Genomic DNA, 24,976 nt, shown 5'->3' with positions numbered 1-24,976 from the left:
TCTGAACATCCGGTGATGCTGTAAAAAGGGGCGGAGCTTTAGGGGATGGGGTCGGGTGACCCTGGAGGGGCGAGGCTTCCTACCCGTCACCAGTTTTCCAGCACCTGGGGTCCAAAAAAGGGGGTGGGACTTTGCGGGAAGGGGGCGGGCTTCGGATCCCGATTCCCATTTTTCGTCACTTGGGTGGTTTGGGAGGTGCGGGCTGCCTTCCAGGTAGTGCTGTACCTGCAGTGCTGGCTCCTATCAGTGACAGGAGCTCAGTGCTGCACATAATGTAGCAGTGCAGCACTCGGCTCCTGTCACTGAGCAGGATGCAGCATTTTGGTGTCACCCCTCAGCCAGGGCCGGTTCCGGGGCATTAGGGGGCGTGGTTTCGTACAGGGGGCATTTACGCCCCCTGTACAGGCTGGAATGATGCGCGGTGCGCGATGACGTCATCGCGCACCGCACATCAAAGGTCCTCTCCACGAAGGGAATCTAGACGCCTAGCGTCTAGTTCCCTTCGTGGAGAGGACCTTGGCTGTGCGGTGCGCGATGACGTCATCGCGCACCGCACAGTAAAGGACCTCTCCACGAAGGGAAACTAGATGCGTACGCGTCTAGTTTCCCTTCCCAGCGGCCAGCGGCAGCAGGGGGACAGCAGGGGCCGGGGGGCACACACTTTAGCAGCGGATCTTGCCCTGGTGCGGCGCCCTCCGGATGGCGCCCTGCGCCCTCCGGAAGGTGGCCCCCCCCGGCAAAAGTACTGCTTGCCCGTGGCAAGATCCGCTACTGCCCTCAGCAGGTGACACCCGGGAGCGGGCCTCACCCTCCGCACCACCCTTGTGATGCCACTGGGTATTATAAGTAGTCAGTGTCTCTGAGTGACGCACCAATTAGAAATATATTTATTTATTTGTATCACACACAGATGATATATATATACACCAGTAGTGTACGGCAGCCGCAGTACTAGTAGTCACTGAGTGGCTCACAAATAGAAATGTAATACATTTATTTCTCTGTATCACACACACAGGATATTAGCAGTAGTGTGACGCACGACTGTACACAGTCACACAGCCCATTTTAGACAGAGAACACCTGGTCCTGACTCCTGACCTATATGTGGTGTTTATAGTTCCCATTGCTGTATATGTGTTCTGGTGGAAGCATGGGTGTATCTAGGGGTCCGAGCGCCCCTGGCAAAGTGGCTGCCCCCCCCCCCCCCCCACACACATACACATATTTGAAATAAGGGAGGCGTGTCAAAAAAGTAATGTGACCTTGTGGGGAAAGGGCATGGCCACACAATAGTACTTCCAATTCAAATTATGCCACACAGTATCACATTACACCGCACAGTAGTGTCCATTACTCACATTACACCGCACAGTAGTGTCCATTACTCACATTACACCGCACAGTAGTGTCCATTACTCACATCACAACGCACAGTAGTGTCTCTTATTCACGTTATGCCACACAGTCATACCCCTATAGAAAACACAGTCTATAAAGGGCATATGGGGAATGCAAATAGAAAATGGAAATGTGGACCAGTGCTAATAAATATATTCCTAATTTTATATGGGGAATGCGGTCAAACCACATTTGCCATTAGTATATCTGATCCTGCCCATAGGCACACACATATACACTTACATACATAGTCACACACAAAACACATACATATGATATACAGTACAGACACACATGCAGTATATACAAATACAGTCCCATACAGACTGTACATTGTTACACACTTATTCACATACATAGTCACACACTAAAACACACATAAATACAGTAAATACTTATACACACACAAACATGCATTCATAGATAGTCACATACATACATAAATTCAGTCACAGACACACATACCGACAGACTATATAGTATCCCCCCCACCCCCCACATTACAGACAGGGTACGCTGACTGCATGTAATTTAGTAGCTCATTGTCCTCTCTCCCTCTCCTCCATGCTGCTGGGCTACCTGGCAGTGAGTGTCGTGTAGTCCCATCCCTGTGCTTCCACTCCGTCCAGGGCAGTGCAGTCCTGTGCCTTGCCTCTTATCACTGCTTAGTAAATGTACCCCAAAGCCACAGATCAACTGGACTCTCCTGCCACCTGCAAAACAACAACCCCTCTGCTCCACAATAATTCTCTCCTGCCCCCCTTCCTCCAGCTAAACAACAACCCCTCTGCTCCACAATAATTCTCTCCTGCTCCCCTTCCTCCAGCTAAACAACAACCCCTCTGCTCCACAATAATTCTCTCCTGTCCCCCTTCCTCCAGCTAAACAACAACCCCTCTGCTCCACAATAATTCTCTCCTGTCCCCCTTCCTCCAGCTAAACAACAACCCCTCTGCTCCACAATAATTCTCTCCTGTCCCCCTTCCTCCAGCTAAACAACAACCGCTCTGCTCCACAATAATTCTCTCCTGCTCCTGCCCCCCTTCCTCCAGCTAAACAACAACCCCTCTGCTCCACAATAATTCTCTCCTGTCCCCCTTCCTCCAGCTAAACAACAACCCCTCTGCTCCACAATAATTCTCTCCTGTCCCCCTTCCTCCAGCTAAACAACAACCCCTCTGCTCCACAATAATTCTCTCCTGTCCCCCTTCCTCCAGCTAAACAACAACACCTCTGCTCCCCAATAATTCTCTCCTGCTCCTGCCCCCCTTCCTCTAGCTAAACAACAACCCCTCTGCTACACAATAATTCTCTCCTGCCCCCCTTCCTCCAGCTAAACAACAACCCCTCTGCTCCACAATAATTCTCTCCAGCCCCCCTTCCTCCAGCTAAACAACAACCCCTCTGCTCCACAATAATTCTCTCCTGCCCCCCTTCCTCCAGCTAAACAACAACCCCTCTGCTCCACAATAATTCTCTCCTGCTCCTGCCCCCCTTCCTCCAGCTAAACAACAACCCCTCTGCTCCACAATAATTCTCTCCTGCCCCCCTTCCTCCAGCTAAACAACAACCCCTCTGCTCCACAATAATTCTCTCCTGCTCCTGCCCCCCTTCCTCCAGCTAAACAACAACCCCTCTGCTACACAATAATTCTCTCCTGCTCCTGCCCCCCTTCCTCCAGCTAAACAACAACCCCTCTGCTACACAATAATTCTCTCCTGCCCCCCTTTCTCCAGCTAAACAACAACCCCTCTGCTCCACAATAATTCTCTCCTGCCCCCCTTCCTCCAGCTAAACAACAACCCCTCTGCTCCACAATAATTCTCTCCTGCTCCTGCCCCCCTTCCTCCAGCTAAACAACAACCCCTCTGCTCCACAATAATTCTCTCCTGCTCCCCTTCCTCCAGCTAAACAACAACCCCTCTGCTCCACAATAATTCTCTCCTGTTCACCTTCCTCCTGCAAAACAACAACCCCTCTGCTACACAATAATTCTCTCCTGCCCCCCTTCCTCCAGCTAAACAACAACCCCTCTGCTCCACAATAATTCTCTCCTGCTCCTGCCCCCCTTCCTCCAGCTAAACAACAACCCCTCTGCTCCACAATAATTCTCTCCTGTCCCCCTTCCTCCAGCTAAACAACAACCCCTCTGCTCCACAATAATTCTCTCCTGTCCCCCTTCCTCCAGCTAAACAACAACCCCTCTGCTCCACAATAATTCTCTCCTGTCCCCCTTCCTCCAGCTAAACAACAACCCCTCTGCTCCACAATAATTCTCTCCTGTCCCCCTTCCTCCAGCTAAACAACAACACCTCTGCTCCCCAATAATTCTCTCCTGCTCCTGCCCCCCTTCCTCTAGCTAAACAACAACCCCTCTGCTACACAATAATTCTCTCCTGCCCCCCTTCCTTCAGCTAAACAACAACCCCTCTGCTCCACAATAATTCTCTCCTGCCCCCCTTCCTCCAGCTAAACAACAACCCCTCTGCTCCACAATAATTCTCTCCTGCCCCCCTTCCTCCAGCTAAACAACAACCCCTCTGCTCCACAATAATTCTCTCCTGCTCCTGCCCCCCTTCCTCCAGCTAAACAACAACCCCTCTGCTACACAATAATTATCTCCTGCCCCCCTTTCTCCAGCTAAACAACAACCCCTCTGCTCCACAATAATTCTCTCCTGCTCCTGCCCCCCTTCCTCCAGCTAAACAACAACCCCTCTGCTACACAATAATTCTCTCCTGCTCCTGCCCCCCTTCCTCCAGCTAAACAACAACCCCTCTGCTACACAATAATTCTCTCCTGCCCCCCTTTCTCCAGCTAAACAACAACCCCTCTGCTCCACAATAATTCTCTCCTGCCCCCCTTCCTCCAGCTAAACAACAACCCCTCTGCTCCACAATAATTCTCTCCTGCTCCTGCCCCCCTTCCTCCAGCTAAACAACAACCCCTCTGCTCCACAATAATTCTCTCCTGCTCCCCTTCCTCCAGCTAAACAACAACCCCTCTGCTCCACAATAATTCTCTCCTGTTCACCTTCCTCCTGCAAAACAACAACCCCTCTGCTACACAATAATTCTCTCCTGCCCCCCTTCCTCCAGCTAAACAACAACCCCTCTGCTCCACAATAATTCTCTCCTGCCCCCCTTCCTCCAGCTAAACAACAACCCCTCTGCTCATTCTTACCGACTTTGTATTTCTCCTCTCCGGGAGAAGCCCGGAGAGGAGACGCTGCAGGTTTCTTCGGGGTAGCGGGGCCGGACTGTGACATCACTAAGCGATGCGATTTGCGTCATTTTAACCCCTTCTCCACCCGACGGACCCGCAAATGCGGGAGGTTATCTCTCCATCCTGCCCGCATCACTAGGGTGCGAGCAGGATGCGGGAGACCTGCCCACTCTTCCGGGGGTGCGGGGGGCTACCCCAAAAAACGGGAGCCTCCCGCAGCTTCCGGGAGAGTAGATAAGTATGCCTCTGCTCCTCAATAATTCTCTCCTGCCTGCCTTCACTTAACAGCACATGGAGAAGGAACACTCTCTGTCCTGCCCCCTTTCCCTTTTTGTAACAGCACAGAGCACACACAGAACTGAAGGAACACTCTCCTGCCCCCCAGTGCTTTTTTTAACAGAACAGAGCACACAAAGAAGGAACACATCCTTACTGTGTGTGCACTCTCCAAGTCTGGAGTGAAAATGGCGGTGACACGCGGCTTCTTATATAGATTCCAAAACCCACAAGAACCGACAAATGGATGATGTCTCGTTTTCGGATCCGAGTCAGGCGGTAGAAACCGAGCCGCATTCGGATTCGTGCTTGGATCCCCAAGTTCGGGCGGGTCCAGTTCTCAGAGAACCAAGGCCCTCATTCCGAGTTGTTCGCTCGCTGCCGTTTTCTCAGCGCAGCGATCAGGTGAAAAATGTGCATGCGCATGTGCTAAGTAATTTTACACAAAACTTTGTTGTTTTACAGAAGCTCGAGCGACGTTTTTCAGTCACTCGAGTGTTCGTTGTTTGATTGACAGGAAGTGGGTATTTCTGGGCGGCAACTCAGCGTTTTCAGGGAGTGTGCTAAAAAACGCAGGCGTGCCAGGGAAAAACGCAGGAGTGGCTGGAGAAACAGGGGAGTGGCTGGCCGAACACAGGGCGTGTTTGTGACGTCAAACCAGGAACTAAACTGACTGCATTGATCACAAGATAGGACTAGGTCAGGAGCTACTCAGAAACGGCATGACACTTTTTAATAGCAATTCTGCTACTCTTTCGTTCGCACTTCTGCTATGCTAAGATACACTCCCAGAGGGCGGCGGTCTAGCGTGTGCACTGCTGCTAAAAGCAGCTAGCGAGCGAACAACTCAGAATGAGGGCCCAAACCCGCTCACCCCTAATGCTGATCGTTTTCTTAACTCGTCCAAAAAATGTTTTACTCATTTCTGCTTATTTAAGAACGGTGATGTAATAACTAATTTCTGAACACCATTGACCTCATTATTACAGAACACATCTCGAGTAGAATTAAAATAAGAGGTTCTGACACACTATACTATTGCAATTTTTTCTTTTTATGCTCACACCTGCGAGAGAAAATGGTGAAGACAGTTTTGGAAACAGGAAAAAGAAGGAATATACCTGAATATGGAGATCATCTGATTCAAGGGATGTGATTGTGGAAATACATGACGAGTTACTTATAAAGATGATAAGACCTACTGGTCTACAAGTCAAGATATTTCTTCTTCAGAGTTATAAGGGGAGTACCTTGCTTCAGTGGCGTAACTAGAAATTTTCCTCCCCCAAGCCAAAAAATCCTTCGCCCCCCATACCCCCCATAATTGGCATTAGCAAAGGGATAAATATGTGCGCGCCGTAGGTGCGCGCCGCCAAAAAGGGGGTGTGGCTTTGTTAAAATGGGCGTGGCTTCGCGTAAAGGGGCGTGGTATTGCAGGAAAAGACTACCTTATACCCCAGTTTTGCAACCTGCACGCCCAGACGTTAGCCACCACAGGAAAGAAAAAAATCCTGATTCATGCCCCTTACATTATTTGTCATTTTTCCTCCTTATAGTAATGCCCAGTATACATATTCCACATACTGCAATGGCCCTTAGACATTATGCCACACACAACAATGCACATGACACAATATGCACACACTGTAATGCCCCCGACACATTATGCCACACACCGTAATGCCTGTGACACATTATGACAGGAATCGCAATGCCCGTTATACATTATGCTACACACTGCAATGCCCCTGATACATTATAGCACATACAATGTCTGTGACACAGTATGACACACACCACAATGATCCTGAGACATTATACCACATACCACAATGCCCGTGATATAGTATACAACACACCGTAATGCCCGACACATTATGACACACACCGCACTGTCCGTGATACATTATGCCACACACCGTAATGCCCATTACACATTAAGTTCTACAGTAAGGCTTCTAATTACTTTTAAATTACCTGCTCGTTGCCAGGGGTTTCATGCTCTTGGTTCCATGCATGGTGCCAGGGGTTTTCATGCTCAGGGTGTCATGCTCGTTGCCAGGGGTTTCATGCACTGGGTGTCATGCTCGTTGCCAGGGGTTTCATACACTGGGTGTCATGCTCGTTGCTAGGGGGTAGTGCTTGTTGCTAGTGCCGTGCTCCCAGTGCCACATATGCCCTCAGTGCCTGCTCCCCCACAGTGCCAGGTATATGCCCCCAGTGCCAGATCTTCCCCCACAGTGCCAGGTATATGCCCCCAGTGCCAGGTATATGCCCCCAGTGCCAGATCTTCCCCCACAGTGCCAGGTATATGCCCCCAGTGCCAGGTACATGCCCCCAGTGCCAGATCTTCCCCCACAGTGCCACATATGCCCCCTCAGTGCCTGCTCCCCTCAGTGCCAAATATTCCCCCACAGTGCCAGGTATATGCCCCCAGTGCCAGATATTCCCCCACAGTGCCAAGTATATGCCCCCAGTGCCAGATATTCCCCCACAGTGCCAGGTATATGCCCCCAGTGCCAGATCTTCCCCCACAGTGCCAGGTATATGCCCCCAGTGCCAGGTATATGCCCCCAGTGCCATATCTTCCCCCACAGTGCCAGGTATATGCCCCCAGTGCCAGGTATATGCCCCCAGTGCCAGGTATATGCCCCCAGTGCCAGATCTACCCCCACAGTGCCAGGTATATGCCCCCAGTGCCAGGTATATGCCCCCAGTGCCAGATCTTCCCCCACAGTGCCAGGTATATGCCCCCAGTGCCAGGTATATGCCCCCAGTGCCAGATCTTCCCCCACAGTGCCAGGTATATGCCCCCAGTGCCAGGTATATGCCCCCAGTGCCAGATCTACCCCCCCAGTGCCAGGTATATGCCCCCAGTGCCAGATCTTCCCCCACAGTGCCAGATATATGCCCCCAGTGCCAGATCTTCCCCCACAGTGCCAGGTATATGCCCCCAGTGCCAGGTATATGCCACCAGTGCCAGATCTACCCCCACAGTTCCAGGTATATGCCGCCAGTGCCAGGTATATGCTCCCAGTGCCAGATCTTCCCCCACAGTGCCAGGTATATGCCCCCAGTGCCAGGTATATGCCCCCAGTGCCAGATCTTCCCCCACAGTGCCAGGTATATGCCCCCAGTGCCAGGTATATGCCCCCAGTGCCAGGTATATGCCCCCACAGTGCCAGGTATATGCCCCCAGTGCCAGGTATATGCCCCCAGTGCCAGATCTACCCCCACAGTGCCAGGTATATGCCCCCAGTGCCAGGTATATGCCCCCAGTGCCAGATCTTCCCCCCCAGTGCCAGGTATATGCCCCCAGTGCCAGGTATATGCCCCCAGTGCCAGATCTACCCCCAAAGTGCCAGGTATATGCCCCCAGTGCCAGGTATATGCCCCCAGTGCCAGGTATATGCCCCCAGTGCCAGATATTTCCCCACAGTGCCAGGTATATGCCCCCAGTGCCAGGTATATGCCCCCAGTGCCAGGTATATGCGCCCAGTGCCTGCTCTCTTCTCCACCCCCCCCAAAAAAAAAACACCCCCCCGCACCTTTGTGTTGGAGGGACACTGAGCGCATAGCGCGTCTCTCCTGTGTCCCTCCTGGCTCTCCCCCGGCAAGTCTAATAAAGGAAGTGCCGGTTCGTGAGCCAATCAGAGCTCACGAACGGCACTTAGACCGGCCGGGGGAGAGCCAGGAGGGACACAGGAGAGACGCGCTATGCGCTCCGTGTCCCTCCAAGTCCTTACAGCAGGGAGGGAGACCGCAGATTGACATGCGGACGCTCGTCCGCATGTCAATCTGTGCAAAGTCAGTGGCGCCCCCGCAGCCCCTCGCCCCCAAGCCACCGCGAGGACTGCGGGGGCAGTAGTTACGCCACTGCCTTGCTTTACTTATTCATTCATTTATTGATAGAAGCACCACTGTGGTTTGGGTTCAGGAGGTGTGACCTCATGTGAATAGTGTATGCCAGCTGTAGCAATACCAACGCCAGCATGCTGATTTTTAAAATCCTGACAAGGGTGAGGTGTGCATGCTATCCCCTCTCCCCTACCCCTGAACCTAACCCTCCCTTCCTGCAGCCTAACCTTAACGTCCCCCTTAATACCTAAACCTAACCTCCCCCCTGGTGGTGTCTAACCCTAAACTCCCCCCTGATGGTGTCTAAACCTAACCTAACCCCACCCTCCTCACAGCCTAACCTCAACCCTCTTCCTTAGTGCCTAAACCTAACCTCCCCCTGGTGGTGTCTAACCCTAAACTCCCCACTGATGGTGTCTAAACCTAACCAAACCCCACCCTCCCAACAGCTTAACCCCAACCCTCCCCCTTAGTGCCTAAACCTAACCTCCCCCCTGGTGATGTATAACCCTAACCTACCACATGGTGGTGTCTAAACCTAACCTAACCCCACCCTCCCCACAGCCTAACCCCAACCCTCTGCCTCAGTGCCTAAACCGAACCACCCCCCTGGTGATGTTGAACCATAACCTCTCCCCTGGTGGTGTCTAATCCTAACCTAACCCCACCCTCCTAACATCCTTATCCCAACCCTCCCCCTTATTGCCTAAACCTAACCTCCCTGCAGTGGTGCCTGACCCTATACCCCCCTCTTCAAAGCTTAACCCTAACCCCCAAGTGGTGCCTAACCCTAATCTCCCTCATTGCAGCCTAACTTTATTCCCCCCCCCCCCGGCATCTTTACCCCCCCTTTCCCTGGTGGGACCTAAACCTAATCCGCCTCCTCGCAGCCAAACCCTAACCCCCCCCCCCCACTGTAGGTTAACCCTAACCCCCCCAAGAGGTGCCGAACCCCAATCCCCCTCCTCGCAGCTTAACCCTAATTTACCCTGCAGCCTAGCCCCCCTTCCCTGGTAGTGCCTAAACCTAATCCGCCTCCTCGCAGCCAAACCCTAACCTCCCCGCTGCAGGCTAACCCTAACCCTCCCAAGAGGTGCCTAACCCCAATCCCCCTCCTACCAGCTTAACCCTAACTTCCCCTGCAGCCTAGCCCCCCTTTCCCTGGTGGTGCCTAAACCTAAGCTCCCTCCCACCCCCCAGCCTAACCCACCTGCTATACTTATGGTCAGGAAACCAGCTGTCGGGATTCCGGCATAGGTCTCCTGACCCTGTCAGGATTCTGGCATCGGCATTCTTACGTGTGTCGAAATTCCGGCGTTGTTATTCCAACTGCCGGGATCCCGACATCCGGTAATTTAACCACATCTCGTGGTTTTCTCACTACAGTATTTAGTGTAGAGTAGTAGCCTAACTGTCTGTACAATCTGTATAACTAGATGCAACCTTCCACTTTCTGATGTTTAAAGTTACCCTGCCTTTTAAATCTAGAGGAGCACTGGAAGCAGCCAGGGGCGTACCAGTGTGTATCTGATAGTAAAGCAAAAAAAAAACACAAGTAACTTTGTATCCAGAACAAACCATGTTGCAATGTAAGGGAAGCAAATACATTTATATTACCGGTATATCTGTGCATGGTAAATACTAGCTGCTTTTGCATGTAGCCTACAAATGCTAGACAACTGTATTTTAATCATGTAATTTAGATTTCAGTTTGGACACGCCCAACCCAAATCTAAATTTCTCTGCACGTTACATCTGCCCCACCTGCAGTGCAGCACGGCTTTCCCCAGGTGCAAATTACTTGCTCTTTTTTTCTTTACTCTCAACTCAGAATCAGGCCCATAGTCAATGGGGGGTATTTAAATGATATATCACGCCAAATCTCCTTTCTAAAGTGATCCCCGTTATTGCACATATCACACCTATAATAATCAGGTTTAGCTGCGTATAGCGTTGGGCGCCCTCGTTATCGCGGGGTAGTGAGCTAAAATTATGATACTAGGCCCATCAGCAGAAACAGAACAGATATGGAAGGGGGTGAAAAGAATTGAATACCACCCAATGTCTCATATGGATGTTAAGTAACATCATCCCTTTGCTTATCGCCAATCCATAAATTGACTAAAGTCACCTTCCTTAGAGAGGTTTATGTAAAATATGTTAAGACCAGTGAAATCTCTGACATCTCATGCGTTAACACTTTCATAAATTGGAGAGAGCATTGTGATAGACATTCTCTGGTGAAAACTGCCATTTAGCTGATATACAAGAAGGAAAGACAACTCCTTTTTATGGGGCACTCTTATTCTTAATCTAAAACTTAACATTTATTGAAATCGGACTCACAATGACATACAACATAAAACATTTATTACATAAATATCTTGTGGTATAGCTGGCTAGGCCTCCTAGCTTAACTCTATCTGTTATGTTTCCAGTTATTGGATATAACTATCCCCTATTGGTAATTTGATATTCCCTTAATATCACAAATCACACATCACCATACACCTATTCATAGTACATAATGTGATAATGGTTCAAGGTCAATAGATGGTATGTGTCCATTATGTGACTGAACTTAGAAAGAAAGGGGAAAGGGGAAGAAAAGGGTCAGAAGGAAGGTAGGGAGGAACAGGTGACTAGATGCCTGGTATCTGCTTTTGGAGATCTGCTTTAAAAGCATCGAATCTCCAATGAGAGAACCAACTGGAGCATATGCACCACTCCCAAGACCTGCATCTGCTGTCAACTTCACCTGCCCAATCTAGGGCAAAGTTGATGAGAGTGCAGGGGAGAGGTCCCTAGCCAGTATTTAATACCTGTAATGCTGACTGCTTGCAGGCCCTTGATAAGTGACAAACATAATTTTTTACTTGTAATATCACCTTGTTGTTTATAGTCACAGTGAATTGTATCACAAATTGTGAAAAACCACTCAAAAGAAAGAGAAACAAAATTGCTTTCGTAACAAAACCATTAAAAATAATAGTTTCTAAGAAATACAGCTTTCATATGCAGTGACAACCAGGATGTCTACTGTCCCCAATCTTGTCAAATGACATCGAATTGAGGATGAGAGAGTCCTATTGGGTGTGAGTGCAATATGAAAATAGTGTGCTTCTGCTGTCGTTGTCTCAATAAATGAGTCAAGCCGATGAGAGAGCACCGAAATTAAGAAAAAAGAAAAAATAGAGGAAAATTTATTTTTGTTTCAATTAATACTGTAAATAAGGTATATTTTTATGAGTGTATTCACTGCAAATCGCAGATGTATGAGGATTAACTCAATTTCTAGCAAATTTCTCCTTCCCATATAATTAACATATAAAAATAATTATACACAGGACTGGTATTCCCAATAAGATATGGGTTAGTTAATTAGAAGTATAATTTGCGTAATATCTTAGATACAAAACATAATAATAATATCAAAGTTGTGTCCAATATAAACAAATTTGCATCATTTATTCACTGCAATCACAGATGTATAAGGATTGACGCAATGTCTAGCAAATTTCTCCTTCCCATATAATTTTACATGTAGAAATAATTATACACAGGGTTAATATTCCCAATAAAATATGGGTTAGTTAATTAGAAGCACAATTTGCGTGATACATAAGATACAAACATAGTGGTAATATCAAGGTTGTGTCCAATATAAACAGGTTTGCATTATATTTGCATTTATCACAAAGTTGCATCTTATTTGCAAAACGGCATTGTATCTATGGATGTGACCCAAACAGCACATCTACAGTGAGAAATTAACCTTACTAATTCCTCTAAAATGATTCACTTTGTACTGTTGGAAAGTTAATTCCTAAATTGAAGTGCAAATAATTGCTGATAGGAAATCAATTGAAGTAAGGAACTTTACTTATCTTTGCAAATGCTCCCTGCTGCTGTCAGCGTGCGGCTCATCATAAATCAATTGTCACAGAGTTCATATTACCGGACAGTGTGTAAACTGTTGTTAATACCGTGCGCCTCCCTTCAGGATATCCTAAGTCCAGGACGACCTCGGGATGCCTGGTCACAGTCGAGTACCTGGTTTATGAGACCGCTACGGGCAGCGCGCAGCCCGTCCTTGCCGCTGAGTCAGTGTAGAAAGGCAGCAGATGCAGTTTGGGTAACATCCACACACATCGTTAACCCATGTGTGTGGATGTTACCCAAACTGCATCTGCTGCCTTTCTACACTGACTCAGCGGCAAGGACGGGCTGCGCGCTGCCCGTAGCGGTCTCATAAACCAGGTACTCGACTGTGACCAGGCATCCCGAGGTCGTCCTGGACTTAGGATATCCTGAAGGGAGGCGCACGGTATTAACAACAGTTTACACACTGTCCGGTAATATGAACTCTGTGACAATTGATTTATGATGAGCCGCACGCTGACAGCAGCAGGGAGCATTTGCAAAGATAAGTAAAGTTCCTTACTTCAATTGATTTCCTATCAGCAATTATTTGCACTTCAATTTAGGAATTAACTTTCCAACAGTACAAAGTGAATCATTTTAGAGGAATTAGTAAGGTTAATTTCTCACTGTAGATGTGCTGTTTGGGTCACATCCATAGATACAATGCCGTTTTGCAAATAAGATGCAACTTTGTGATAAATGCAAATATAATGCAAACCTGTTTATATTGGACACAACCTTGATATTACCACTATGTTTGTATCTTATGTATCACGCAAATTGTGCTTCTAATTAACTAACCCATATTTTATTGGGAATATTAACCCTGTGTATAATTATTTCTACATGTAAAATTATATGGGAAGGAGAAATTTGCTAGACATTGCGTCAATCCTTATACATCTGTGATTGCAGTGAATAAATGATGCAAATTTGTTTATATTGGACACAACTTTGATATTATTATTATGTTTTGTATCTAAGATATTACGCAAATTATACTTCTAATTAACTAACCCATATCTTATTGGGAATACCAGTCCTGTGTATAATTATTTTTATATGTTAATTATATGGGAAGGAGAAATTTGCTAGAAATTGAGTTAATCCTCATACATCTGCGATTTGCAGTGAATACACTCATAAAAATATACCTTATTTACAGTATTAATTGAAACAAAAATAAATTTTCCTCTATTTTTTCTTTTTTCTTAATTTCGGTGCTCTCTCATCGGCTTGACTCATTTATTGAGACAACGACAGCAGAAGCACACTATTTTCATATTGCACTCACACCCAATAGGACTCTCTCATCCTCAATTCGATGTCATTTGACAAGATTGGGGACAGTAGACATCCTGGTTGTCACTGCATATGAAAGCTGTATTTCTTAGAAACTATTATTTTTAATGGTTTTGTTACGAAAGCAATTTTGTTTCTCTTTCTTTTGAGTGGTTTTTCACAATTTGTGATACAATTCACTGTGACTATAAACAACAAGGTGATATTACAAGTAAAAAATTATGTTTGTCACTTATCAAGGGCCTGCAAGCAGTCAGCATTACAGGTATTAAATACTGGCTAGGGACCTCTCCCCTGCACTCTCATCAACTTTGCCCTAGATTGGGCAGGTGAAGTTGACAGCAGATGCAGGTCTTGGGAGTGGTGCATATGCTCCAGTTGGTTCTCTCATTGGAGATTCGATGCTTTTAAAGCAGATCTCCAAAAGCAGAAACCAGGCATCTAGTCACCTGTTCCTCCCTACCTTCCTTCTGACCCTTTTCTTCCCCTTTCCCCTTTCTTTCTAAGTTCAGTCACATAATGGACACATACCATCTATTGACCTTGAACCATTATCACATTATGTACTATGAATAGGTGTATGGTGATGTGTCATTTGTGATATTAAGGGAATATCAAATTACCAATAGGGGATAGTTATATCCAATAACTGGAAACATAACAGATAGAGTTAAGCTAGGAGGCCTAGCCAGCTATACCACAAGATATTTATGTAATAAATGTTTTATGTTGTATGTCATTGTGAGTCCGATTTCAATAAAAGTTTTAGATTAAGAATAAGAGTGCCCCATAAAAAGGAGTTGTCTTTCCTTCTTGTATATCAGCTGATTTGTTTTCCACAACTCAAGGGAGCACCGCCGGGTTTTTGTTTAATTGATAAGCCAAAAAAATTTTTCATTAGTCAATGGGTATCATTGAAGAATAAAAAAAGAAAAAAATCTTTTGTATTCCGGTTTTTGTATTAAATAAATACCGACAGACAGGTAGCTCAGTGCACTGTTTCCCCCACAACAAATCCAGTCTCGAAAACTGCCATTTACGCAGAAGCTTTGGCTGATCCCAATGTAATAAATAGACCCCTAGGACTCTTAGGAATTAACAGTTAGAAATTGATAAATATAAATTAGGACTTACCCATTCCTATCAGGTGGTTCGTTCATTTGTTCTATTTTCCATAACCAAGACTCAGGAAAATCTGATCTGGAATGAATATCACTACTGTCCAGGTATTCGTTGTCCTCATTACCTGCAGCAGAAAACATGACTTGTCTTAAGTTGAGAATAAACAGGATTTGTGTGCAGAAAAGCAACAAACCTAAAATAAGAGACTTTACATAAAAAGCTAATAAATTATATACAGTATATGAGCCTTGTATCTTGTGAGACTAGAAAGTCCTGAAAATAAGGTCTGATCATAGGGGCACATTCTCGAAGTTCTTCCCGAGAAACCTATTGATGGAATTTGCAGGTGCGTAAGACATCTGCCAACAAAACTTTCAAAGTCACGTATAAGGTTTTCAACAGGGCATGATATGGTCCTGGTCATCTATACACAATGGATAAAGTATTTTTTGGGTAGCTGAACCAAAGTATCATTCTCTCAATTTACTGGGTGCTATTGATACCACTGAAATTGGAGGCATAGAGCCTGGTTTTGAGCCAGACGCAATGCTGATGCTCACATTAATGTGCAAGCTTTTGCTTCTGTGGATGTGCAAAAATCCTTAAAAGGTTGCATTGCACACGGGTTCTAAGATGTGTACACAGATCAATGCAGTACTGATGGAGCCTGGAGAGTGTTATGGGCATGCTGCTGAAATTATTCCAAGCTCATATGTATCATCATCATCATCATCATCATCACCAATCATTTACACTGGAGGCCATACCCTGATGGACATTCTGCACCGAGCATGGAGGATGGTGCAAATATCAATGGTGCTTCCAATGATTGTGCCTAATGACGTACAAAGTTGGATGGATGCAACTGTAGCTGCTGAAAGTGTGCAGCAATCCTGCCCTTGCACATTCAGATGCAGGGTTGTACACCAGAGGAAGGGCTTCTTCTAGCAGCACAAAGTCATAGATGCAGCTATGGTAAAATGCGCTAAAGCTATTGTAGCAGCAGGCAAATCAGCCGTAATGACTGCAAGCAAATTGATATGCTGAAAAATGGCGCTTTTCACTGTGAAGGGAACGTGAGCCCTTTAACTGGTGCCTGGTTGTGGCAACTGTTATACATTCATACCTCCCAACTGTCACGTTTTTCGCGGGACAGTACCTTTTTTTTGGGACTGTCCTGCTATCCCTCCCGCAGGCCACAGTGTCCTGCGTATTGGGTGGGCGGGGGGGGATGGCAGTTGGGAGACTCCTGTCACTCGCTGCTCTGCTTAGTGAATAGCAGAGCAGCATTGAAAAGGGAGGCAGTGGGACTGGGGGCATGGTCAGCAGCCACAGTAGACACGAGGCCAAACTGTGAAAAAATCCTACGTCTTTTATGATCGCTAGGTGTCCACAGATTGATTGACAGAAAGCAGATGTTTGGGGGTGGTAACTACCCATTTTCTTGGAGTGTCAGGAAAAATGCAGACGTTCCCAACTGTTTTTAGGGATGGTGTGTGACGTCAGCTCCAGACCCAATCACCTGTTTCTTTCAGACTGTAGGTGTAGGTCCTGGGCTACGCACAGACTGGAAAAATCAATCGATGGTGAGTGAGTTGCAAACGGATTTGCAGATTACCTGTGTTTGCAAAGCTTTTCATATGCAGACTTACACAGGGCGGATTTTCATTTTGTCTGGGCGGTGACTATCCGATTGCAGACCTCTGCAAATTTTCAGAGGTATGATCAGGTCTAAATAAGGCCACAAGTTCTCTGTCCTTTTTATAGTGTGACAACTCTTGCTATGGTCTTATGGTCTAAGCTCTTATGTCCCACTATGAACATCCCAGATTCCAAAGTGTAACTACTTCTCACTTCGTAGAAAAGGATCCACTTCTTTGTCTTTGTCAGCTGCCCTTATCTTCTCAAAATAGCGGCAGCAGTCCAGGAAAGCATCTACACACTCCTTCCCATCTAAGATATGCCGTGCCCGTTTCTCACAGCTGTGACCCATCGGGTTCACCACCATGCCATCGGTGCAGCATCTCCTTGCAGCATCTTTATACTTGGAAGCTGAAAAACACAAGGTTGCAATGAGAATCATACACAATACCTAGCAGCGTACACACTTTGGGGCATATTCATCAAATATGACCCTAATGACTCCATTATATAGGTATCCAATGTAGGGCCTAATCCAGGTTGGATGGCTTATTTGCATGTGCAGACTGGGTCCTGTGATTGCAGCACAGGATTGTGAATGCCTGCCTGATTGACAGGCAGAGGCGTACTGGGAAGGGGAGGGGACGGCCGGTGTTGCTGGTAACAGGGGCATGTTGCCCCATTTTCCAGGAGTGGCATGGTCAAGAACTGCGTCGCAAGATGCAGTATCCTTGGCCTTCAAGCCGCCCTGCAACGGCAATCCTGAATAAGCTGAGGCTTACTCATCTTACCGTCACTGATGAATACCGCGACCAATGGTCACGATGTTTGATCACAGACTGCGATGCATCCACATCATTGCGATCACAAATTCAGCAAGAAGATGTGTATGCACCTCCTCCTGAATTTGCATTGCTATTGATTGCATTTGCAAAGCCGCTGTGAGCAAGTCTACAATTGCGATCCACGCTGAATTAGGTCCGCAGTGCTAGGAAGCAATTCAATTTGTCACAGTGCAGATGCGGGATCCATTTAATTTGGCGGTCAGGATCCCAGCAGTCAGGATACCGACCGCCAGCAGGAATCCAGTAAAACATGACTATTCCCACTTGTGGGTGTCCACGACATCCATAGAATAGGAATAGATTCTGTAGTGACTCTTTGCGCTCGCCCCGCTGCTGGTATTATGGCGGGCAGGATGCAGCTGTCAGAATATGGACAGCTGACATCCCGCCCACCAGTAAATCGTATGTATTCCGCAGGCGCAGCTGCTCTGAGAAGCGAACAGTGAAATCTTGCACTACCAGGACCTAACCCAGCAGAGTTACTGCATGTTCATGAGACCAGAGTGCCACTATAACTGTATGCCTTTATCCTGCCAGTTCCCGGGCCAAACCCCGTCCAACGAGAGAGGGGATTGGCCCGGGCACTGGGGGTGTGGCCAAAATGGGGAGGTGTGGTCGTGGTCCCCTAAAGAAATTTGAAAAATACTGGTTGTTGCACAGGCAGGTGCCGGCCCCGTGGGAAGGGGGAGGGCATTCAGCGCGGTCACTCCCCACTGCACATCATACAAATGTAATGTAAATGTCCAACAAGTGCAACCTATGAACGTCCATACTGTTATTGAAGGTAAATGAACAGAGCCAAGCTTCAACCTGTCTTCTGTAAATACAAGGGAAGCAAAATAAAAACTAAAACAAATGAAGAAACATGACGGCCGGCTACCCACTGTCTCACCATATGTTGCTTTCTGCTCAATCAGCTGCACTGAGAAGCGCCGCTTCCGGGCTGCACGCACTGTGCATTGTGCATCTGAAACAAAACAAATCCACAAACTTAGAAATGGGGTAAAATGAGCTGTCAATAAGAAAATCTCTAGCTTCTGGTGTAAAATGAATATAGCATTTAAAGTTGCCTTTTAGTTAACTATGTGTCAAGCAGCAGCCAATTAGATGTCAGGCTCATCACAGTGAATGCACTCTATTTTCACTTATTGATATATATGACAGTAAGACATCTCCTACTACTGAGCAGTAATGGAGCCCATTGGTCACCTGATCTGTCCTTGGTCGTTAGCTGTATACTTGATTGCAAGGCCAGTCCGGCATCATAAAACACCCCCATGTTATTGGCACCACTTCCAGCTGTGCAGCCAATGTCGGATTTCTCCACCAAGTTCCACACCTAACAATGCAAGGCATAGATACGTGACCTCAGTGCTGCAAGCCTGGGCCTGGTATTACCATATTCATCAGTAAGTGACCTTATCTGTCACTACTTATATTTAAAAAAAAAAACACTGATCTTATCCAGTAACTTTCTAATGTAGGAAATACCATGATCTGGTGTAGCTGGAAATCCCACAGGTGTCAGATTATAGATAAAACTAGTGTTGTTCAGGCTGTGGCTTCTGACATAACAATGATACAGCAGATGGTGGCTGGACTTGTGTAGGAGATGCTGACAGGGAGAAAGAATAACTTATTTGCCCTGAATGCAGCTGGAAAGTATTGGGCTTAGAATATGCACTAATGACCCATCACAGCTGATTGGTTGTCCCTGATTGGGAAAGAAGTGCTGGGTAGTGTTTCAGGCTGTAATTATATGCTTCATATGGCATTATGATATTATGGTGCCAAAGAGGAACCAGGCAGTGGCTTAGCTATAACGAGGAGCCCACACCGCACACCGTGCATCCATTTTTTCAATACTTATAATAGTGTACCTCACCCTAGTCTCATGGCAGTGACACTGACTCTGAGCACTAGGTGGTGCAGAGGTCTCTGAGAAAATGATGCAGAGGCCATTTTGCATTTGCAAAGTAGGTAATATCGCTGGGAAGATGGCCACTGTGCCATTTTTCCGTTGACCTGCATACCACCTTCTGCTCAGAGACACTGTCACTGCCACTGCCTCTGCCTGCTAGAGAGTAAGGGGCCCAGATGGAGACTGCACACAGGTCCCCTACTCATATACGGTTTAGTGGGTCTGGTTCTTGCTATGAGTAGGAATGGCGGAGTAGCTGAGAGATGACTGACACAGGGAAGGAGCAGTTTTTGTGCTACTATTAGGCACATTTGGTCAGTCAGCTTGGGTGCCTGTGGTAAGGAGGCACCAAAAGAATTATATGACTGATACACTCATCTTAATAACATCACGGCCCCACCACATGAAGCTCCTGTTGGCTTCTGCCCCTCAGTGTCAGTGATACACTGAAAGTATGGCATCTGGATATTATGTCACAGCTAAGCACCATACTCCAAAGTCTGACAAGCAAAGGAGGACCACTCCCCACCTCTTATGGTATGAAACATTGGGGGTGGGGTACAAAGCAGGAAGGGGAAAGGACTGCTGACTAGGTCACCCCCGAGCTTGCACCAGCCATGGAGAGATGCAGAGTTGATTCTGATTGGCAGGTAAACTGAGGCAGTTGGAGCTGATGTATGTCAGTCGTATTCATTCACTCTACAGATATGTCTGCTGATTCTAGCGCCTTTGCTCTACAGCAGAACCTCATCCTCATTCTTAGAAGCATGAGTGTAGGTGATGGTGAGGATCCTCTTTCTCAGTGGTCTCCTCACCTTACTCTGGGAGATCTTATACTTGCTATTCAGCACAAAGACACCTTTATCCACGGCCACCAGTGCCACACTGGACTTGTGATCTGCTCTCAGATTCAGCTCCATGCGAGTTGATGGACTCTGTATGCCGTTATCTCGGGCCGTGTTACCGCTCACTTCCAACTGTGCAATAATATAATGACAGTGTTTTAGAAAACGAGCCGGATGCACTGCAGTTGTAGACACAGTATATACAGTAACCTTCTCCTGTATGTAAGACTATTAGATGACAATGACTTGTTGATGTACAGTACATGTCATTGTGTGATAGAAGATGGAACAGTCTCCCTATATAGCACACAGTAACTTTTATATCAAATACATTTAATTTAAAAAAAAACAATGTTGATAAAAAAACATAAACATGACTATACCTTATACAATCTACTGAGATGTTTATGCTCCATGACACAGGCACTGCCAGCCTCAGGTAGAGGTACGAGGAGTTTCAGCTATGTTGTGCACATTTAATCTTAGCAAACTCCAATGGGGGGCAAATTTAAAAACATGAGACAGATATAGAGTTGACCCCTTCCTTGCACCACAGCACAGTTTGTCTGAATTTGGTGCTATTATGGGTAACTAGGGGTCTGAGTTATGTTACAATACAGTATGACAATGTTGAATTTAGAGTGACGGCAGACACTCCTACTATTCACAGGACATTTATAGATATGGAGAGTGTACTAATTTCCACATATAAAAAGTTGCTCACCGTTCCCATACAAGAGTCTGTGACATCCACCCAGACTGAGTCGGACACAATCTCATTTCCCACAATGTAATATGCTATGATACGGAAAGATGGTAGGAATTGCTCAGTGATAGGGAGTGATAAGGTCACCACGTGCTGACCTGCCAGCCGAGGCTGCCTCTCTGCCTTCAGAATCCTGCCCTTGTTCATGATCTAAAGAGGGAGAAAATGTGGAATGAGAGGGTGTAGACAATAGACTACAGTGTGCAATTTAAATGGTAGCTGCTCAATCAGTCTAGTGATACCCTTCAGGTACATGAAAGGGAGGGGTTATTATAAACAAGAAATGCAAATCCGGTTTACCCCTAGTACACCAAAGGGTATCAGCAATGACTTGAACACTATATGGTAATAGAAAATTCAGAGATGTCACTGCCACACTGGAAATTATGGCGTCTATTCATGAAGCAGTGAAAACTCTGGATAAGTGAGCTAGTGGAGAAGAACCAATCAGAATTGAAGTAACATTTATAATTTGCATACTATAAAATTATACAGAGCAGATGATTGGTTGCCATGGGCAATTTCTCCACTGGCTCACTTTTCCACTCTTTTCACTGCTTCATGAATAGAACCCTAAAGTCCATTCATAGGCCTGCTATTGTAAATGTAAACCTAGGCCAGATTAATAGACTTATTATGGGGTTGACTCTTCTATTAAATTACTAATACTGTGATTACCAGGTAGATGAAATGTTGGATCTGGTTCTGAATAACCCCGTTAGAATTACGGATATTGAAGTTTATTTGAAGATTGTCCCCAGGTTTGACCTCTGCTGCGGTGACACCGATGTGCAGATAATTTCCGTTCGATTTGTACGCTGTGATGGTTGTTTTCGCAGATGCCTGTTGGGTGGTTTGCAAATCACGATGGTCTGTTTTTACCTATAAGTAGAGGATAAAAGATAAATAGCTTATTAATAGAGAAGACAGATATGACAGAGAGATAAAATCAGAATTGTGAAGGTTATTTTGTTAAAATATACCCGTATATACTTGAGTATAAATCGACCTGAATTTAAGCCGAGGCACCTAATTTTACCACAAAAACCTGGATAAACTTATTGACTCGAGTATAAGCCTAGGTTGGGAAATGCAGCTCTAGCCGTACACAGCCCTCATACTGCCAGATATGACCCCACAGTGCCAGATATGCCCTCACACTGCCAGATATGCCCCCACAGTGCCAGAAATGCCCTCACACTGCCAGATATGCCCCCACAGTGCCAGATATGCTCTCACACTGCCAGATATGCCCCCACAGTGCCAGATATCCCCTCATACTGCCAGATATTCCCCCACAGTGCCAGATATGCCCTCATACTGCCAGATATTCCCCCACAGTGCCATATATGCCCTCATACTGCCAGATATGCCCCCTCAGTGCCACATATGCTCCCCCAAGTGCCAAATATGCTCCCCCCAGTGCCAGGTACAACTTACCCTCCCCAATCCCCCGCTGTTTTGTGAAGGAGGGACACGCAGGGCACAGCGCGCGCCTCTCCTGTGTCCCTAATGCGTTTCCGGTGGCGGGTCTGTTAAATGAAGTTCCGGTTCGTGAGCCAATCAGAGCTCGCGAATGGGTACTTCATTTAATAGACCCGCCGCTGCCGCCAGAGACGCAGGAGGGACACAGGAGAGGCGCGCGCTGTGCGCTCCGTGTCCCTCCTTCACAGGCACTGACTTGAGTATAAGCCGAGGGGGCTTTTCCAGCATTAAAAAAGTGCTGAAAAGTCAGCTTATACTCAAGTATATACGGTAGTTATCTTTCTCCCTTAGACGGTAGATGAGGGGAACAAAAAATATAACAAATTGAAAATTTTTTAGTGGGAATACTATGTGTAAGATGTAGGTAAGTAAAAGGCCAATATTATGAGTACCATCCAGAGGTTAGTGGGCCTAAATGGGGTGGAACTGCGTTCCGTCAGTTCCACTTGGAGACGGAAGGCAGAAGGACTGCTACAGTCGGACGCGGTAGCAGGGCTTGGTAAGCATGGTTTTTGTTTTTTAAACATATGTGTGAGTGTATTAGCAGCACATGTACTGGGGGCAAGCTACAGGGGGGCAAACTTCTGGGGGCAAGCTACAGGGGGCTAACCACTAGGCGCAAACTACAAGGGGGCAAACTACAAGGGGTAAGCTACTGGGGTGCAAACTATAAGGGGGCAAGATACTGGGGGAAAACTACAAGGGGGCTAACTACAAGGGGTAAGCAACTGGGGCAAACTACAAGGGGGCAAGCTACTGGGGGCAAACTACAGGGGCGCATTACTACTGGGGGCATAACTACAGGGGCATTACTATTTGGGGTCAAAGTACTGGGGGCATAACTACAGGGGCTAAACTACTGGGGGTATTACTACTTCGGTCTAAACTACAGGGGGGCTAAACTACAATGGAGCAAACTACAGGGGGGTATTACTACTGGGGGCTAAACTACTGGGGACATTACTACTTGGGGCGAACTGCTAGGGGCAAACTAAATGGGGCTAAACTACAGGGGCTAACTACTGGGGGAAAACTACTGGGGCAAACTACTACAGGGGTGCATTACTACTGGGGGCATAACTACATGGGCACATTTCTACTGGGGGCATAACTACAGGGAATAAACTACTGGGGGCATTAATACTTGGGGCTAAACTATAGAGGAGCTAAACTACAGGGGGCAAACTAAGGGGGGCATTACTACTGGGGGCATAACTACAGGAGCTAAACTACTGGGGGCATTACTACTTGGGACAAACTACATGGGGCTAAACTACTGGGGGCTAAACTACTGGGGGCATAGCTGCAGGGGCTAAACTAATGGAGGCATTACCACTGGGAGGCTAAACTAAAGTGGGGGTAAACTACTGGGGTCATAACTGCAGGGGCATTACCACCGGGGGCTAAACGACTGGGGGCATTACTACAGGTAACATTACTACTGGGGGTACTACTACACAGGGGCATTACCATTAAGGGCATTACTAATGGGGCACTACTAATGAGGGCATTGTAAAGGGGGCACTTCATAAGGGGCATCACTCCTGGGGACATAAGGGGCACTACTACTGGGGGCATTGCATAAAGGGCACCACTACTATGGGCTCTATATAAGGGGCACTACCAGTACAGTGGACATTGCATAAGGAGCACTACTACTGTGGCCATTGTAAAAGGGGTGCTACTGCTGTGGGCATTGTGTTTTACGGGGTGCTACTACTGTCGGGATTATGTGTATTACGGGGTGCTACTACTGTTGCCATTATATGTATTAGGGGTGCTACTACTGTGGGCATTATTACTATTGTGTGACCACGCGCCTTTCTTTTTTATACCACGCCCCTTTTGGGGGCTCGCGTCCATGGCGCACGCAATACCTTTATTGCTTGGGCGCCGGGGGGAGTGGGGGGGAGTTCCACCACCTCACAAATCAGTATCAATACTGTTATATTTACATAGATGTGTCAATGTAGAGGCCACTCACAGTTACTGGCAGAACGCTGATGGTTGATGCTGGGTTTAGAGTCAGCCGGACCAATCCCTCAGGCCCAGTGTTACCCACCACTTTTCCTGGTTCAGCTATTACAGGGATTCTGTCTGCTGGAGAACCATCTGGGTTTGTGACAAACACCTGGGAGATAAAAAATTAACATGAAAAGATGCATTGCAGGACAGATTCACCGCGTGATGTGGCAATTTCTTAATTACATCATTAAATAGTGGGGAGTAGGTCTGGATTCTCTGATACCAACATAACCAAATTTTGGCTATCCAAGTATTGGATTTTTGTGCTCAGCTGTGCCCCCAAAATTTGGAAACCAAAATGAGGCACAACATCATTTATTTATAATTCTCAGATCACGGC

At 46.8% G+C, this 24,976-nt stretch overlaps 1 protein-coding gene across 1 annotated transcript in view; it reads right to left on the bottom strand.

Moving 5' to 3' along the window:
- LOC134936140 (A.superbus venom factor 1-like) overlaps positions 1-24,976 on the bottom strand; it is a 251,373-nt gene that overhangs the window by 134,629 nt on the left and 91,768 nt on the right. The window contains exons 11-18 of the mRNA XM_063931057.1: positions 24,596-24,742; positions 21,805-22,008; positions 21,085-21,276; positions 20,331-20,492; positions 18,804-18,933; positions 18,487-18,561; positions 16,963-17,160; positions 15,121-15,232 (exon numbers count right to left, since the gene is read on the bottom strand). Coding sequence (XP_063787127.1) covers positions 15,121-15,232; positions 16,963-17,160; positions 18,487-18,561; positions 18,804-18,933; positions 20,331-20,492; positions 21,085-21,276; positions 21,805-22,008; positions 24,596-24,742 — 1,220 coding nt within the window. The remainder of the gene's footprint in view (positions 1-15,120; positions 15,233-16,962; positions 17,161-18,486; positions 18,562-18,803; positions 18,934-20,330; positions 20,493-21,084; positions 21,277-21,804; positions 22,009-24,595; positions 24,743-24,976) is intronic.

The sequence above is a fragment of the Pseudophryne corroboree genome, chromosome 6 (assembly GCF_028390025.1).
Source record: "Pseudophryne corroboree isolate aPseCor3 chromosome 6, aPseCor3.hap2, whole genome shotgun sequence".
NCBI classification, from domain to species: Eukaryota; Metazoa; Chordata; class Amphibia; order Anura; family Myobatrachidae; genus Pseudophryne; species Pseudophryne corroboree.
Note: the sequence above shows the minus strand (reverse complement) of the source record. Positions and strands in the feature narration are given on the sequence as shown.